This window comes from Dasypus novemcinctus, chromosome 31 (genome assembly GCF_030445035.2).
Source record: "Dasypus novemcinctus isolate mDasNov1 chromosome 31, mDasNov1.1.hap2, whole genome shotgun sequence".
NCBI lineage: Eukaryota > Metazoa > Chordata > Mammalia > Cingulata > Dasypodidae > Dasypus > Dasypus novemcinctus.
Genome location: NC_080703.1, coordinates 41,397,121 through 41,413,854, shown reverse-complemented (window position 1 = coordinate 41,413,854; position 16,734 = coordinate 41,397,121). Strand labels below are relative to the sequence as shown.

The following is a 16,734-nucleotide window of genomic DNA, read 5'->3' as shown; positions in this document are numbered from 1 at the left end:
AGGGGCTTCCGGTCAGGGCTCCACCAGCTGGGACCCAGCTCAGGCCCCACCAAGGGTTCAGCCTGGGGCAGCAGTGGGAGCAAAAAGGCTCTGGGCCAACCTCCCTCCCACACAGCCCGAGGCAAGTCCTGCGCTTCCCCTGCCCCTTGGCACCAAGAGGACGGGCGGTTCCTCTACACTCGGGATTTTAGACTGAGGCTTTTGTCTTGCCCGGTTCTCTTGGACTGGGAGGGGCGTGGGGAGGAACTCACTTTCCTTCAAACCCAGCCCCTTCCTGGAGGAGTGAAGGGCACAGCTTGGGAACGTGCCCCAAGGCCAGGATGGAGTGCAAGTCACAGCAGAGACTCCCGTGGCTTGGACTTGAGGTCTGTCTTGCCCGTGTTTTGACCTTGGGCAAATTACTTAAACTTCATTGGCTCTCAGTAGCCTTATCTGTGAAATAGGAATAAACATGTCCATCCTGTCCCTCTTCCTGGACTCACGGTGTCTCTCCTTCCCTCTTGGTCACGGAGCCTTCTCCACCCCCCCTTCCTGGTGTCTCAAAAGGAGATGAAGATGTTCTTTTATTTTCAGTAGACCTCTGGTTCCCCTCACTCCTCTCCTTCCTCAGCCTTGAGCTCATGTTTTTTTAGGGTTAAAACTACTCTCATAGAGGATTGTGGGAGGAAAGTGATGGACTAACAGGCAAAGCTGAATGCTATCACAAAAACAACAGAGAAAGAGGCAAAAGCTGTCCAGGAGCCTGCTTTGGGAGTCAGCAGACCAGGGCAGTGCTACGCAGCTCCCAGGAGGGTGAGGGTCAGAGAGACAAAGAAGCTGAAACCACAAACATGAGTCACCAAGCCCCCGTGGCAGCCTGGAAGGGATCCCTCCCCTCACCCAAGATATTAAGCTACAGTAAACCCCCTCTCTAAATGCAGCTGACTGAGAGGAGAACGGGTATCTTCCTCCCTGTCAGCTGTTTCAAGGGAAAAGGGAGGGGAGGTTAGGGTGCTTTTTTCCAGTGAATTCAGGCAGCAGAGGCTGCTTTGAATCTCTGATCTGGAGATTCAAGACAGGAACACAGGAAAGCCCAGACTGAAACACCTCCATGGAAAGGTGCGCTGACTAACACCATCAGCTGGCTCGTCTGGAAATTGCATGGACAAAAACTGTTCACTTCTTCTGTATCCAACCCCTGGGAGAAAATCTGCCCCTCCCCCCAATTAGTGAGTCCCTGGCCCAATTTTGAAAACTTAAGCCAGGCAATTTTAAAGACAGAATAATATCAAAGAAAAGCTATTTTTCAAAAATAGGCAAGAGAGAGAAATTGGCCATTAGGGTAAATTCACCAACATATTTAGATGCCTAGACATCAGCACAAAATTACAAGCTACACTAGGAAACAGGAAGAGATGGCGCAGCCAAAGGAACAAACCAAATACCCTGAAGAGATACAGATTTAAGACAAGTAATCAGTGGTAATCACACAACTCTCCTAAATCACTTCAAGAAGTTATAGAAATATGACTAGAGAAGTAAAGGATATTAAGACACTGGGATACAGTATTAACACACGTGATAACATGGATGAGTCTTGAAGACCTTATGTTGAGTGAAGCAAGTCAGGCACTGAAGGACAAATATTACATGACCTTACTGATATGAATTAAGCAAATAGAGCAGACTCACAAATCTAAAGTCTGAAAGATAGGTTTACAGGAGATGGAAAGGGAGAAAAAAAAGAAGACACTGGGAGAGCACATAAAGAAAAATTTGAAAGCCTGCAAAGAAAAGTAACAGACTTTAAGGGAATGAAAGACATGAAAGATAAGATTAAAAATACACTAGAGGCACATAAGAGCAGATTTGAATTGCTTGAAGGCAGGATTAGTGACTTCAAAGACAGAGCATCTGAGTGGGAAAAGACAGGATAGGGAAAGAAAAGAGAATGGAAAAAACTGAAAAGAATCTCAGGGAAAAGAATGACAACATGAAACGCATAAATATCTGCATTATTGGTGTCCCAGAAGGAGAAGAAAATGGAAAAGGGGAAGAATATTTGAGGAAATAATTACTGAAAATTTCCCAAACCTTATGAAGGACATAAATATAATATCCAAGAAAGACAACACACACCAAACAGAATCAACCTGAATAGACCCACCCCAGGACACCTACTATTCAGAATGATAAATATCAGAGATAAAGAGAAGATTCTGAAAGCAGCAAGAGAAAAGCAAAGCATCACAGAAAAGAGAAACTCAATAAGATTAAATGCCAACCTCTCATAGAAACCATGGAGGAGAGAAGAAAATGATATGATGGATTTAAGGTACTGGAAGAGAAAAACTGCCAGCAAAGCTGTCCTTCAAAAATGAAGGTGAGTTTATCATCTTCACAGACAGACAAAAACTGATAGAAGATGTTACCAAAAGACAAGATTTGCAAGAGATACTAAGTGGGGTGTTGCAGCCTGAAAGGAAAAAACAAGGGCAAGAGATTGGGAGAAGAGTTTAGAAATGAAGTTTATTAGGAAGGGTAAATTAAGGATAAGAAGATAGATGGTAGAATGATATAACAATAGAGAGCTGAAGGACAAAATGGATGAAGTAATTAATGCTTTTACAGTAATAACACTGAATAGTAATGTATTGAACTGCCCAGTCAAAAGACATAGACAGAGAATGGGTAAAAAAATGAGTCATCTATATGTTATCTACAAGAGACCCACCTCAAGTGTAAGGATACAACCTGGTTAAAAGTGAAAGGTTGGGAAAGGTATTTTATGCAAATAATAACCAAATAAGATCTGGCATAGTCCAGAAAAATGTAAAATAACAATGTTATAATATATGAACAATAATTACTCAGTGCAGCTGGCAAACGGTTGCTGTGATCAGTGTTCTGTAATTTTTTCATACAAAATAAACATTCGCTTTTAATTGAGGAGGGCTGGAGAAGAGATATATTTTTGGATACTTCATTTTTCTTTAATCCTTTTTATGCATACTCTTTAATTAAGATAATCTATCTGGATCAATTATGATTTAGCATAACTACTTTTGAACAAGATTTTGAGTTTTTCTGCCTCAAAAAATTATGATTTGGCAAATTGTTATCTGCTGTAATTTATTCCAATAAGATGTGAAGAATTCCCAAATAGGAATTTGAATATCTAGAAAGAATTATGACAAAAACAGAAATTAAATAGCTAAACCAATAATTTATTCCATTCTTAGAGATTATTATGTACAACAGAGCTGTAATACAAAAATTAGAATTATGTTATAATTAATTTCTATTATATTTGAATTATTATTTACTTTTATACGTGTTCATTGCTATGCTATCTATTTTTGAAATTGATTATATTAACTCTAACCTGGCCTCGCACTCTTGTTTAAAATTTTTTATTTCTTTCCATCTCTTTTCCTATTTATTTTTCAATTTAACAATAAAGGACTTTTTAACAGCTAAAAGAAAGCTATTGATTATGCACTTTGGATAGATCAGTGGTATATGAAAATATCTCAATAAAACTGCTTAATAAACAAGTAAATAATTGTGCAAGAATAGCCAGAACTAGTGGCTCCATACAGCAGGAGAAACAGCTTGAGAGGTGGGAAATATTCATTTGTTTCTCTGTTTTTCATTTATTATTAGTAGTATTGAAAGAATGAAAGGGCTTTAATAACGATCGAGGTGATGGACGCACAACTATGTGATTATACCAAATACCCCTGGTCATACACTTTGGATAAATTATACGAAATCAGTAAAATTGATTTGTTGGAAAAAGAACGACTACCCTTGGAGGGAACCCATTTCCAGATCGTGGAATCAACGTCTTGGTGAAATAAACCCATGAAGCCTCAGTCTCGAAACAGCGGGACCTCAGGGTCCCTGAGCTGTCACCGTGAAGGGCACGGGCCAGCCCTGGAGAGGGCAGTGGGGTGCCCGTCAGGTGTCCCCCTTGCCCCAACACGCCCGCCCTCCTCGCTGGGAGGCTTGGGCTTCTACGGAGCTACCCGGCGGCCCGTGACTGGTAAGAATTTGGTTCCTGCCTCCAGCTCTGCTCATGCCAGACCAGCCTACTTCCACCAGGACTCGCTTCAATGGGGAAACCGAGGAAAAACCCTGTTCCCAAAGCTTCAGCCACTCGCTGAGTTACCCCTCTCTTTCTTCTTGATGCTGTCACACAATTTAGATTCTGTTTTGTCACTGTGTTATGTTTCTTTCTCACCATAATTATCATCTTTCAACACTCTGCTGGGGGGCAAGCGGGTGGGCACTCAAACAATCCCCAAGTCAAAATAACGTGTAGGAATCTGCTGCTGATAGCACGCAAAGGGGATGTAACCCCATGTTCCGAAAAAATGTCTAAAATCTGGGATTGAGCAGAAATTTTGTTCCATTCAAAAGAGAAATAAGGGGCCCCTGGAATTTGGGGGCGTGGGCATTTCTATCGTGAAATATTTATTGTACCCCAAACTCACCTTTACGGGGACCAGTGGGAAGGGAGGTGTATGACCTAGAGATGAGGCCAAGACTTCTTCTGTGCACCAGAAAAAATCTCATGGCTCTAACTGACCTTTTGGGGAAATAATTTGTGCGTTGCAGTGGCTAACGTTTGAATCAGCACAGGCACGACTGTCTAACGCTTGCAAACGTGTGTCTACACCTACTCTGGGGGTAGGTTGGGAGGTGGGTCAACATTTTTTATCTCTGGGGGATGGAGGAGGAAAATGAAGTTCCCAAGGCTTAAGGGATTTGTGACCAGCAGTGGCCAAATGGTGACAGTTCTGGTCTTGCTTAGAGCCAGGGCGGCTGGGCGTGGGGCTGAGTCACCCAGCCAGGCTGCTCCCTCCCGTCCCAAATCAGGCAGAAGGTCTGGATTTCCCCCCATGTTGGGGCGAGAAGAGGAGACTGGGGACTTGAAGTATTTACACACCACTGCAGGGAAAAGGACTTATGAAAGGCTTAAGATTTAAGCCGTGGGTTTAAAAGGCAAGGAGAAGGCAGAGTGGAGGTGGCTGGGATCACTTTTTTATGGCTGAAATGTCAGGACAGACTTAACGTGGTCTTCGCAGGGAAACAGATGGGTAAAAGAACACAGAGTCAGACGTGTCAAGTGTTTATGGAAGCAATAAAGCTGAGTTTAACACTGGAAAATATTTTAGGACACCATCTAGTTAAAACCGCCAAAGAACTAGAAACGGAGGGCAATTGAAAATCACTCCACCTCCTCGAATCCCATTCTCTACTAGACACTTTAATTGCCCCTAACTGTCACAAACACAGCAAGCGCACAGCATCAAAGAAGTCCCACGTTAGGAAAGAATCATTTTATAATTCACCAAGGGGAGAAGCTCCCCAGAGGATAGAAAATCCTGGGACCTTTGGCTCGGTACCAAGGGAAACCAGGGAACTTAATTTAAAAGGTGGAGATCGTGGCCCGCTTCTCTGAAACCACACCGATTCGGGCAGGTGGCATGTCTGAACGCTCAGTTATTGGGTGTTAAGGCAGCTTCTGCCAGTAAACTGAAAACGCCAGTGGGAAATCCAGGGCTGAACGGGACATGACACCGAATGACAAGTCCGTTAAAATACAGACTGCGAAGAACGGAAAATAAAATGATTTCAATATCTAATTTGACTTAAAAAAAAAAAAGTTGGAAAAAAAAGATCCGTGATAAATCACCCAGAACCAGTAGGTCCCAGGGGTCAGCCACGGTGACCTTTCGCCTTCAGGCTGGGGCTGCCCATAGCATCTAGGGAGAGAATTTCCTACCTTATTCCCAAAGGGCTTGTGGAAAGGAGATGCCCAGGCCCCTGGGTCATGCCTTCCAGTGCCCGATGGTGGTCAAGGAAGACCTCCTGAGCCCCAAATCCCCATGGCGTGGCTCGTCCACTTCTGCCTTCTTCTGGGGCTAGTCCCAGCGGCGCTCAAGATCCTCTATTCCATGATAACGTGATCTTAAAAGGTCATTCAAGGTTCCCGCCACATCATCTTTTTTTTTTCCTTTGAGTAAAAAGGCCAGTTTCTTTGTATAAGCGTGTTTCTGAGTTGCCAAGATCACTTCCCCTTCCCCATGCTTTCAGAATTTCCTGCATTCCCCAGTTCGATCCTGGCTGCCACAACCAGACCGAAAGTGCTAGCACCTTCTTCTTGCGTCTGTGGTGGAAACCCTCGCAGCAGACGTGAAGCCACACACCTATTAACTAAGATTTGGTAACGCAAGATCTGTTTGCATGGCAACGGGCGGCTGGAAGGGGAACTAGGACGTGTCGTGGTGGCCTGAGCTCTCCGGCTGCCACAGAACCACCTGCTGCCCTTGCTCGGCCCGCCGGCTCCCTCCCTTCCTGGAAGGCGGGGAGACCTGGGAGGTGTCCCTGCACCGAGCGGAGGGGCCGGGCAGCTCCTAGCACCCGGGCCCGCGGCTGTCACGCGCCCTCCTGGGCCCGCGCCCCTTCCTCCGTGTGTGTTTGTTTGCTTCTGGGTGGGGCAGTGGCCTGCGCCTCTTCCTTCCTCCTTGTGGGCAAGGAGCTACACCTGCCTCTTCTCTCTCACGTGGACCCCATGAGCCTCTGCTGGGAAGGACAGAAGGACGCTTGGCTAATTTTTTGCTCCCGTGTGGATGTGGGAGTCGTCTAGGGAAGCTTCCTTCTGCCAGGTAATTTGTACACATTGACGGCAGCCTCCTGGAGAGTGTGTCCTCTCCTGAGTTGTGTGCTGCTCAGGTGGGGATTTCTAGCTAACCAAGGAAGCGTTTGGGCAGTGCGCCACACTGGAGCGGAGTGCTGGGGTCGGGGAGGGTCGTGGTATAGCCTACCACTCAGAGGTCAGAATTTTCACTGACCTGTGGCAGGACTGGGCCTGCTCTTTTAATTCGCTTTTTAATTTCTATTTTAAGTACTTTAAAAATTGGCAGTGTCGGGAAGCGGATTTGGCCAAATGGATAGGGCATCCGCCTACCACATGGGAGGTCCAGGGTTCAAACCCAGGCCCTCCTGGCCCGTGTGGTGAGCTGGCCCACGTGCAGTGCTGATGTGCACAAGGAGTGCCGTGCCACACAGGAGCGTCCCCAGAGTAGGGAAGCCCCACGTGCAAAGAATGCGCCCTGTAAGGAGAGCCGCCCCGCGTGGAAAAAGCACAGCCCGCCCAGGAGTGCCGCCACACACACAGAGAGCTGATGCAGCAAGATGACACAGCAAAAAGAGACACAGATTCTGGGTGCCGCTGACAAGAATCCAAGCGGACACAAAAGAACACACAGTGAATGGACACAGAGAGCAGACAACTGAGGGCGGAGGCAGGGAAGGGGACAATAAACAAACAAAAAATAAATCTTTAAAAAAAAAATTGGCAGTGTGATGCGTGCACCATTAAAAATAAACCTCTGTCCTATCCCAGGCCCCCAGTTGCCTTCCCACATAGGGTCAAATATAGTCCTACTCACAGAATATAGAAACAGCTGCCTGGGAGAGGACTATGTGGACATATTTGCATCAGATCCTAAGGAAAAAAATAGAGGAAAAATTGGAAGCCGTGGAATAACGAAACAGACTCAGCCGATGCAAGGCAAGTGGTCTTACGAAATAGGAAAGGATTTTATAAGCAGATGAGGGGCAAAGATCGATTTCCAAAAAAGGCATATTAGTTAAAATCAACCAATTTAGTGAGAATTGATTATATCGCAGGTCCTGGGCTGGTACGAAGGAGAGGCAGGTGAATCTATGTAGCATCAAACGCTTGTGCGTTTGAACAGTACGTAAAAAAGACGTGTGCTCTTTTGAGCTCAGCTCCTATGGAGGAAAGGCTCATAAAGAAAGAATTACCCTCTAGTCCAGTGCCGGCCATAAGAGAAGTATCTACTAAGTGCTTTAAAGGCCTCGAAGAAGAATTTATTGTGTTCTGGGGTGAGGGCCATCTTCTCAAAGAAGGAAACAGTTGTCCTTTCTTGAAGAGCGCCTCTACGTTCTTGGGGTGGAGAGATGGGAATCCGACGCCAAGCCTTGCACCACCGCGAGCAAGGACACGGAAGGTGGGGGCGCCTGGCGAGTCCAGGGGACAGGCCAGTGTGACTAGTGCCAAGGTCAGGGCAGGAGAGGATGCCGGAAGGCGCCAGGGTGCGATGGGCCACGTGGCTCTCCTCAGAACCGTGAAACTTGTCTTGAAGCAGAACGATGGGAGCCTTGAAGGCTGAGACGAGGCCCTCTCCTGCACCCCAACCCCAGCCCCCAGGACAGTTCTGAGGGTCGTTTGAGGAACAGATGAGAGCTGGGAGGGGCTGGAGACAGGCAGGAGCAGGAGGCTACAGCAGGAGTTCAAGCAAAGGGTGGTGTGACAAGGAACCGCCGTTCCGGTGGCAGTGGGTTTGAGAGACGTGTCTAGTAGATTTGACCACCTTCCTCGTCCGCCGCAGTGGGGTGCAGGGAGTGGAGGCTGATGCCACTGGGTGAGCAGAGCACCCCAAGAGGAACAAAGTGCACAGGAGGGAGCAGGAGGGCTCCAGGGTCAGTGAAAACAAAGGTGTTTTGAACTGGAGCTTCCTGGGGGCACAGCGAGGCCAGGAATCTCAGCAGGGGAAGAGCCGCAATGAAAGAAGGCAAGTTCGTAGTAGGAAATCCTCCAGGATAAAGACTTTTAAAGAGTAGCCCTTGGGCATCCTTAGGAGTCCACTCTGACCTTTGGAAGAATCGTTGCCGTGGTAGTGTGGGATCAAATCCAGTCACCAGAGCTTGGTCACTGAAAGGCAGTGGGAATCAGAAAGGATAGTGTTTCTCTTTCAGTTTGGTGTGAGGGCAAAGAGAGCGAGAAGGTGTAAGAAGGCCTCTGACCTGAGGTGAGCCTTAGAGAGCAGAGGCAGGAGGAGTGGGCGAGCGGAGGTTCCAGCAGTTTGTTTCTTGATGCATCTTATTGTCTGTGAAGTAGAGTTCCAGGACAACTCCTGAGTGGAGGGGCAGTGGGTCGATTCAATTTCGGAAAGGGTTGGTTTGGAGAATGGACATTGGAGCCGATCAGCAAAGGGTCAGAATGCTTCCTTAAGTCTCTGAAGGCCCCAGAGAAGACGGAAATCGCTCCGCTCAGCAGGGAAGCCTGGGGGGCAGGTAAGGAGAAGGTCAGGGCTAGGTGTGTGCCGAGCAGGAGGAAGGACCTGGGGACGAGGGTGTGGGGGGCCCAGGGTTGTGGTGAGAGCAGGTGGAGAGGCGTGGAGACGAGGCCCGGCTGGGTACAGAACATGGCGCTGCACTGAGTGCAGGTGGGGTTAGAGCATGCGCAGACGTCCCGAAGATGGCAGGTGGGCTCGGGAATAAGGGCACAAGGCCGAGTGGACAACAGCGTTTCCGGCTGGACAATGGGCTTCTGAGTTTAAGATTTCAGACATGAGACAGGCCTGGAGTCTGGATGTGGGAGCAGCAAACCACAGGAGTGTGAGATGACATGGTCGTCAGATATCTGACTCCTTCAACCGTTAAGGTCCATCTGTCCCCGGAAACCAGGATGAGGAGACCCAAGTCAATGCACAATTCCGAAGGCATTTGCCACGCTTTGCTCCCTGGGCGGCGTGGAGGCGGCTGGAGAGTGGACGGGAAATTGTGGTCACCCACGTAGGAGGATGGGAGAGTCGAAAATAGGCCCCTCTGTAGACCTTACGAAGAACAATACGTGGACCTTTCCTTCCGTGGAGGTCGTTCTCCCAAGAGAACGAACCAGCCTAACAGCACGCATGTTTATCTTCCTGGAAAAACAAGATGGCAGGCCTGAGCCAGGAGTCCCTTTTGGCAACAAGACTCTTCAGCAGGTTATCCGAGTCCCCACTCTTCCATATCGCTGCCCCCACCTGGCTGCGAGTCTGTACATCAGGCTCACCCTCCTTCCAGGTAAGAGGAGAGTAAAATATTTCTTATATCAATAATATCAAATTATTATTTGATACTGGAAATGACTATCAAATTGGAAAACCGAAGAGGAGCCAAATTTCCTAAGCAAAGTACATCACAGTTGATAAACTGTAAATTATGATACTATTGGGAAACAAATATATTAAGGTTCACGCCTTACTTTACCTACCAGTTCACAGGCATTTCAGTTTGCCGTGACTCCTGTAATAATGTAGTAGAAATACAATCAAATCATGAGACGGCATTTACAAAAATGGTCAAAAGCAGCAGTAATTTTTAGGGCGAACTGTATTCATCTATCATATTGTTACTTTTGCCAACAGAATAGTCTTATCAAATCCCCAGTAATGAATGGATTCCCTCAAAGTGCAACCTAATTCAACAGCCACTAAGAATTAAATGCATTCAGCAGTGGTTCCTCAGTGACTGAAAAGGTTCGATGTAATTCCCAGAGTACCTAACTTCTTGGCAGCCCTATTCCCTTGTAGAAGACAGACCCAAGGAAAACTGGTGAAGGATCTTCAGAGGAGAGGAGACTATAGAGGGAAAACTTGTGGCAGTCTGACTTGCCACACTGGAACGCAAAAAGAAAAGCAATCTTTATGCATTTCTTGTGGTTAAGACGCATAATAAATAGGCATAATTCAAGCTACAGGAGCGTGATAAATTAAAATCAACATCTTGGATTGACTCAGAAAGCAAATGGGTGGCCAGGGTGGACCAGGGCCTTATCTATTTCCTTTTGGCCGCCCACTTTCTGCTCGGCTTAGTGCTCACGTTAAGCATATGGAGAGCAGTCCAACGCAAAGGCTCAGAGCCTGATCTACGACTTTAAAGAAATCCAGGAAATCAAGTGAGGTGGAAGTTCGAGAAGTGAAAACCGTCCTAATGCACGAAGGGAGAAAATAATCTGAAGGCCGAGTGCTCAGTGAGTCAGAAAAATTTGGGAAGTCGTAACGTTAGAGCATGCAAACTGGAAACTCGAGATGAATTTATAACCTTCAAGAACATAAGTGATGGCAAGAGGATGGCGCGCGGTGCCAGTGTTATTTTGGGAAGCTGAAGGGAGGTTATTATGGGCCAGCCACTCTGAGTAGCTCAAGTTCTAGACATTGGAGTAAAGACGTTAAAACCAGAAGACAGTCTGGCAAAGAGTGACAGAATGCCCTGCTCTGAAAATTAGTGGGAAGGAGCCATTAGGCAGTATTTGTTGAGGATATTTTTGCTTTTTCTCCCCCACCTCTCACTTCTATGAATTTCACACTGCCATTAAAACACTCCAGCAAGAATTTTGGCAAAATATCGACAGTTTCTTCAATAGCATCGCTCACGGAAGAGGAGAAATGGAAAGCAATCACTTAGTGACTGCAGACAAGCAGGAGGGAGGGAAAACACTTGATTACGGAGCGGCTCATGATGCAGGAAATCGGAGCTGAGCTGCTGAAAAGGCAGTGGGGGGCCGGGCAGCGCGCGTGTCCAAGGAGCATCGCCGGCTGGGTGACACGGGCCTGCAGCTGCGCGCCTTCGGCTGTGTGACAACACACTGGAGCATCGGCAGGCGGACACCGGCGGCCTGCGGGAGACAAGCACTTAGGGGGACAAAGAGGAGGCTGGCACCGGCCTCCGGCTTGCTGGCATCTTTAGTTACAGGTCTGCCAAGATGCTTTGGGAAACGTTTTAATTTAAATGCCAAGTCTATTTCAACGAAGTCTCCCTGGTTTGACCTATTGGGAAGTGAGATGGATAGGTGTCGTTTTGGAGGGCACGAGGCAAATAAGACGGTGGTTGTACAAAAGTCTCCGAGGATGGCCCCGTTACTCAAGGAAACTCACCGTACGAGTCAGAGATCAGTGGCTCTCCCGGCATTCTACTAGGAACTGGTAAATGCAGGAAAAATTAGATACGAATGCAGAAAGGGCCCTGATCTCCAGGCATGTACTCAAAATATCAGACTTAGAAACTTCCAGAATAAAGGCCCCTCTGCTTCCTTCTTCCCTTTTTTTCTTTCCCCACCCCATATCCACAAGCTCTTAGGACTGTACATTTGATAGGGCAGACTAAGAACCTGATTTGAATTTTGTGAATATGAATTTCTGCAAAATGATGATGACAAGAGTGAAAAAAGAACTAATATTTTGCAACCAAACTAGAGAAAAAGTAGAAAAGGGATGGGACTGATGGAAACATAAAAACATTGTTGTGCACCCACAGGAGAATATTTGTAGGCCCAGGCGATGGGCTACAAACTCCTGAATGCACAGGATCAAAGAAGGAGGAGCCCCTGAGAGCAGCTATGGATAGAAGGTGTTCTGGCTTCAGGGGCAGCTGTGCACCTGCTAAAGCAGGTCTCCCGAGGCTGCCCGGGGGGCTGCCTCCACCCTCATGAAAACCGGGTAAGTTCACCCCTGGCCCTCTCTCCTGTGTGCCCCGGGGGGAGAGAGGGTTCCAGGAAGAGGAGGGCGAGTTGAGGAAGAGCTGGGTAGAGGGAAGCTGGAGAATGGCTGGAGGCAGGCGCCGCGGTGCCGCTGTGCAGGCCGGGCCGCGCCTGGGCCGAGGACGGTACTGCGAGGACGTGGTGCCCGGAGCGGCGGGGCAGGGGCACGCCCAGGTGGGCCACGCGTGCACCCGGCCGTGGCCACACCGGGAGGGTCAGGTCCCAAATGATGACCCGGGCCAGGGCCCGCGGGGGCTGGGTGGCCCGCACTCCGGCGGCGGGATGAGGGACCCGGGCAGGGAAGAGGCCTATGCATCCTTGCCACCAGGTGAGGCAGTTCCCAGTCCAGGGGCCCCAAGGATGGGAACTGATTTTGGTCGGTGATGGCCAGAGCGCAGCACCGGGTGGCAGTTTTCCCTAGTGCGTGGGAGGGGAGCGCGTCGCCCACGCAGGGGCCGGGGGTGCGAGGAAGGCACCCGCTGAGCCCCGCGCCCCACGGTCGCTGCGCCCGGGGGCCCGGTGACGCCTTGGGGAGAGGGGTGGTGGCGGGGAACCCAGGGCGCGCCGCCTTTCCGGCAGCCCGATGGCCTGGCCTCGACGGCGGCGACCGGCGAGCTCGAGCCGGGTGGGTCGGGGGGCGGCGCGGGAAGGTCCCCGCGCTTTGCGGGGACAGCACGGGGCCCAGGCGGGGACAACCACGGGGCGCGGTGGGTGAGTCCAGGCCGCCCTTCCAGGAGCTGTTGCCCCACCCCGGCTAGGCCGTGATTGTCACCGCCCCGCACGATCCCCGATCCCCGGGGCACGTGGTGGCCTCAGGGAAGTTGGGGTCCAGCCAGAACCCGGCGCCGCCGCCCCGCAGCCGGTGACCGTCGGGGAGTCCTGGGCATGGGGGCGTCGGGGGCCCCGCCGCGTGCGCTTGCCCGCGTCCGCGACCCCTGGGGTGCGCCCGCATCTCTAGGTGGGGCACCCGGTTCCGGCTTGGGGGCACGGGGTGCAGCGGCGTGTGGGCGCCCGGATCTTCAGGGAGGGCGCCCATTCCCACGTGGGGGCGCGGAGAGGAGCGCGGGGGGCGCCCGCGTCCCCAGGGGGGCGCCCGTTTCCGCGTGGGGGCGCGCCGAGTAGCGTGGGGGCACCCGGATCCCCAGGGAGGGAGCCCATTCCCACGTGGGGGCGCCCCAATCTCCGGGTGGGCGCCCGTTCCCGCGTGGGGGCGCGGGGAGGAGTGCGGGGGCGCCCGGGTCCCCAGGGAGAGCACCCGTTCCTGCGTGGGGGCGCGCGGAGGAGCGCGGGGGGCGCCCGGATCCCCAGGGAGGGCGCCCGTTCCCGCGTGGGGGCGCGCGGAGGAGTGCAGGGGACGCCCGGGTCCCCAGGGAGGGCGCCCGTTCCCGCGTGGGGGCGCGCGGAGGAGCGCGGGGGGCGCCCGGATCCCCAGGGAGGGCGCCCGTTCCCGCGTGGGGGCGCCCGGATCCCCAGGGAGGGCGCCCGTTCCCGCGTGGGGGCGCGCGGAGGAGCGCGGGGTCGCCGGGTCCCCAGGGAGGGCGCCCGTTCCCGCGTGGGGGCGCGCGGAGGAGCGCGGGGTCGCCGGGTCCCCAGGGAGGGCGCCCGTTCCCGCGTGGGGGCGCCCGGATCCCCAGGGAGGGCGCCCGTTCCCGCGTGGGGGCGCGCGGAGGAGCGCGGGGGGCGCCCGGATCCCCAGGGAGGGCGCCCGTTCCCGCGTGGGGACGCCCGGGTCCCCAGGGAGGGCGCCCGTTCCCGCGTGGGGGCGCGCGGAGGAGCGCAGGGGACGCCCGGGTCCCCAGGGAGGGCGCCCGTTCCCGCGTGGGGGCGCGCGGAGGAGCGCGGGGTCGCCGGGTCCCCAGGGAGGGCGCCCGCTCCCGCGTGGGGGCGCGCGGAGGAGCGCGGGGTCGCCGGGTCCCCAGGGAGGGCGCCCGCTCCCGCGTGGGGCGCGGGGGGCGCGGGCCCGCGCGGGCTGCGGGCCGGCGCGGCGCGGGAGGGGCGTGCGTGCCGCCAGGTGCTCGCGGGGCGCCGCCGCCGCGCGGCCTCTCCTCCCCGCGGGAGCCCGCGACCCCGGCGCGGCGGCCGAGGCGTGGCGCGGCGCGCGCGGCGCCCCCACGGCCACCTTCGAAAAGAGAAGCGGAAGGAGCGGCGGCGGGAGGAGGAGCGGAGGAGGGGCCGCGGCGGCGGGGACGCGGGGACGCGGGGACGCGGCTTTGTGCTGGCGGGTCGCGGGCGCCCATGGCGGAGCGCGGCCGGGGGGGCGCCGCCGGCGGGGCCCTGCCCACGTCCCCGGGCCCGGGCCCGGGCGCGGGGGGCGCCCCGAAAGCGGGCCCCGGGGGCGGCGGGGGCGGGCGCCTGGGGCCCGGGCGGGCGCGCTGTGACGGCGGCGGGGTTTCCAACGGCGACTGCAGCCTCGGCGTGGCCGGCGACGACGCCCGGGCCGGGCCCGCCAGGGGCCCCCACGGCCCCGCGCCCGCCGCCGCCCCCGGCGCCCTCCCGCGGGACAGCAAGGCGGGCGGCCTGCCCCGGCGCAGCAGCATCATCAAGGTAGGTGGGCGCCGGGCGCTCGGCCGCCCCGGGGTGCGCCCCTGGGGGGGCCGCGGGGGCGGGAGGAGGGGGCTGCGGGGCGCGGGCGGCGCGGGGAGCCGGGAGGGGGTCCCCGGGCGCGGGGCTGCGCGCCCGCATCCCCGCGCTGGAACTTGGGGCTGTCACCTCTGCCCGGCCTGCACCTGCGGGGACGGGGCGCGCTCCCTGGGGAGCCCCCGGAGGGTACCTTTTGTGCGTGAAGGGCGCTCGGCGAGGAGGGGCAGACCTTTGCCTAGACACCCCGGAAGGCGGGTTTGTGGGGTCTGTGTCTGGGTGCCCCTCGCAGATGGCGCTCCTGCCAGGGCGCAGAGCGCCGGCCCCTCGGTCACCCGGAGGAGCGGAGCCGGCTGCGGGACGCGGGTGCCAGCGGAGGCCCCTCGGCCCCGCGGGAGCGTGGGTGCGCGGCCCCCGCCCTCCCGTGGAAGTTCTTTGGGGCAGTTGGCCGGGTTTTGAAATCCTCGGCGTGGTGTCACTCGGCAGAAGCCAGCCCGCAGCCGTTCCGGGGCTCTCCAGCTAGAGAAGGAGTGTTTGTTGTGGTTTCGTTCTGCTCTTACATTGGGGTGTGCAGGGTAAAAATGCTGTTCGTGACACCAAGAGCGAAAATAGAGTTTCTGAGCAAAGGGCAGCTGGCTCTGCCCGAGTTTGGAGCCGGCAGGGGGGACGCTTTCCGAAATCAGGGGTCCCCAGGCCGGGTAGCAGCAGAGCAGAGAGCACCCACCCTTCCTGTGGGCGGGTGGGAGAGGCAGGAGATGGGCACGCTGGTGTGAATTCCGGGTGGACCTCCAGAATCCTTGCAGGGACCCCGGAAATGCCGGGTGGTGTTCCCAACTTGTGCAGCAGTGGGGCCAAATATCCCATCTCCCTGCTCTAGGTAACAGGCAGTTGTGCAACCGCTTTTCGCTTTGTCATCTGTTTGCACAGTTTATGTGTGGGCAAGGGTTTAAAAAGAGCAAGAAGGGAGCTACCTGCAGGCGCGTGCAGAGTTAAACCCAGGGAAGGAGAGCGGATTTTCCTTGCCCCCGGAGCTTGCAGTGGCTGACATTTTCTCTCACTCTGTAGCTGATGTTTCTGTGAAAGTTGCTTTCAAGTGTGAATGATAACCAGCAATATTGACAGTTAGGTGTCAGTCCTGCACTGACCGGTTGCCAAATATTTGAGGTGATTTTGCATGGCTATATTCCATGAACGAAACTGGAGGTGAACATTCCAAAGAAAACACGGTTCTATCAGATTTTAATCCCCTCCCCCAGGTTTTTGGGCCTGTTTTTGCTTTTTGTAAAAAGTTCACACTTTGTTTTCACGGTGGGGTTCATAATGGAACTTTTTAAAAATTACAGTATGTTTTAATTTTCCATTCCAGGGACAGTAGAGGGAAGGCTGTTGTGTCAGTGTTTCTGATAGATGGATTGAGAAACTTGTTGGTAGGATAGCATTCCTTCGCTAAAGACTTTAGAAGCACATGATTAATTGTTCAGAAGTCACTGGTTTAGAAATGACGTAGCTGCTGATACTGAATTCTGAAACTTTGAAAGATGTTTTCTCATTTTCCTCCTTTCTCATGAAGGCAGTTAATTCTAGCCACCCAGTGCCAGAAACAGGCAGGGTCCAATAGACATTTGCTTACTGAATGAATGAAGAAAAGACAGAATGATCAGGAATGCTTGCTTTCTCTTTTAAGTTCTGTTAATTTTTGAAACGGTGGTTTTGGATTTGCTGGTAGCATAGCTTGTTAATTGTCCTAAGATGACTTAATTGACTTCTTTTTCTTGCCTTGATTTTCAACTTGTGTATTTCTTAAATACAATGGATCACGATTTTTGGGATTTGTT

The 16,734-nt window shown here is 53.0% G+C and overlaps 1 protein-coding gene and 1 long non-coding RNA gene across 2 annotated transcripts in view; one reads left to right on the top strand and one right to left on the bottom strand.

The window, feature by feature from the left end:
• Window positions 1–7,569: 7,569 nt before the first annotated feature.
• Window positions 7,570–15,279, bottom strand: LOC131277064 (uncharacterized). Its single transcript, XR_009184251.1, has 2 exons — window positions 15,093–15,279; window positions 7,570–9,725 (listed from the first exon to the last, which is right to left on the bottom strand). It is a non-coding gene; the product is annotated as an uncharacterized lncRNA (long non-coding RNA).
• The window catches only part of PLCL2 (phospholipase C like 2), a 197,623-nt gene continuing 195,446 nt past the window's right edge, over window positions 14,558–16,734 (top strand). The window contains exon 1 of the mRNA XM_058290771.1: window positions 14,558–14,866. Within this exon, the coding sequence (XP_058146754.1) occupies window positions 14,558–14,866 (309 nt within the window). The remainder of the gene's footprint in view (window positions 14,867–16,734) is intronic.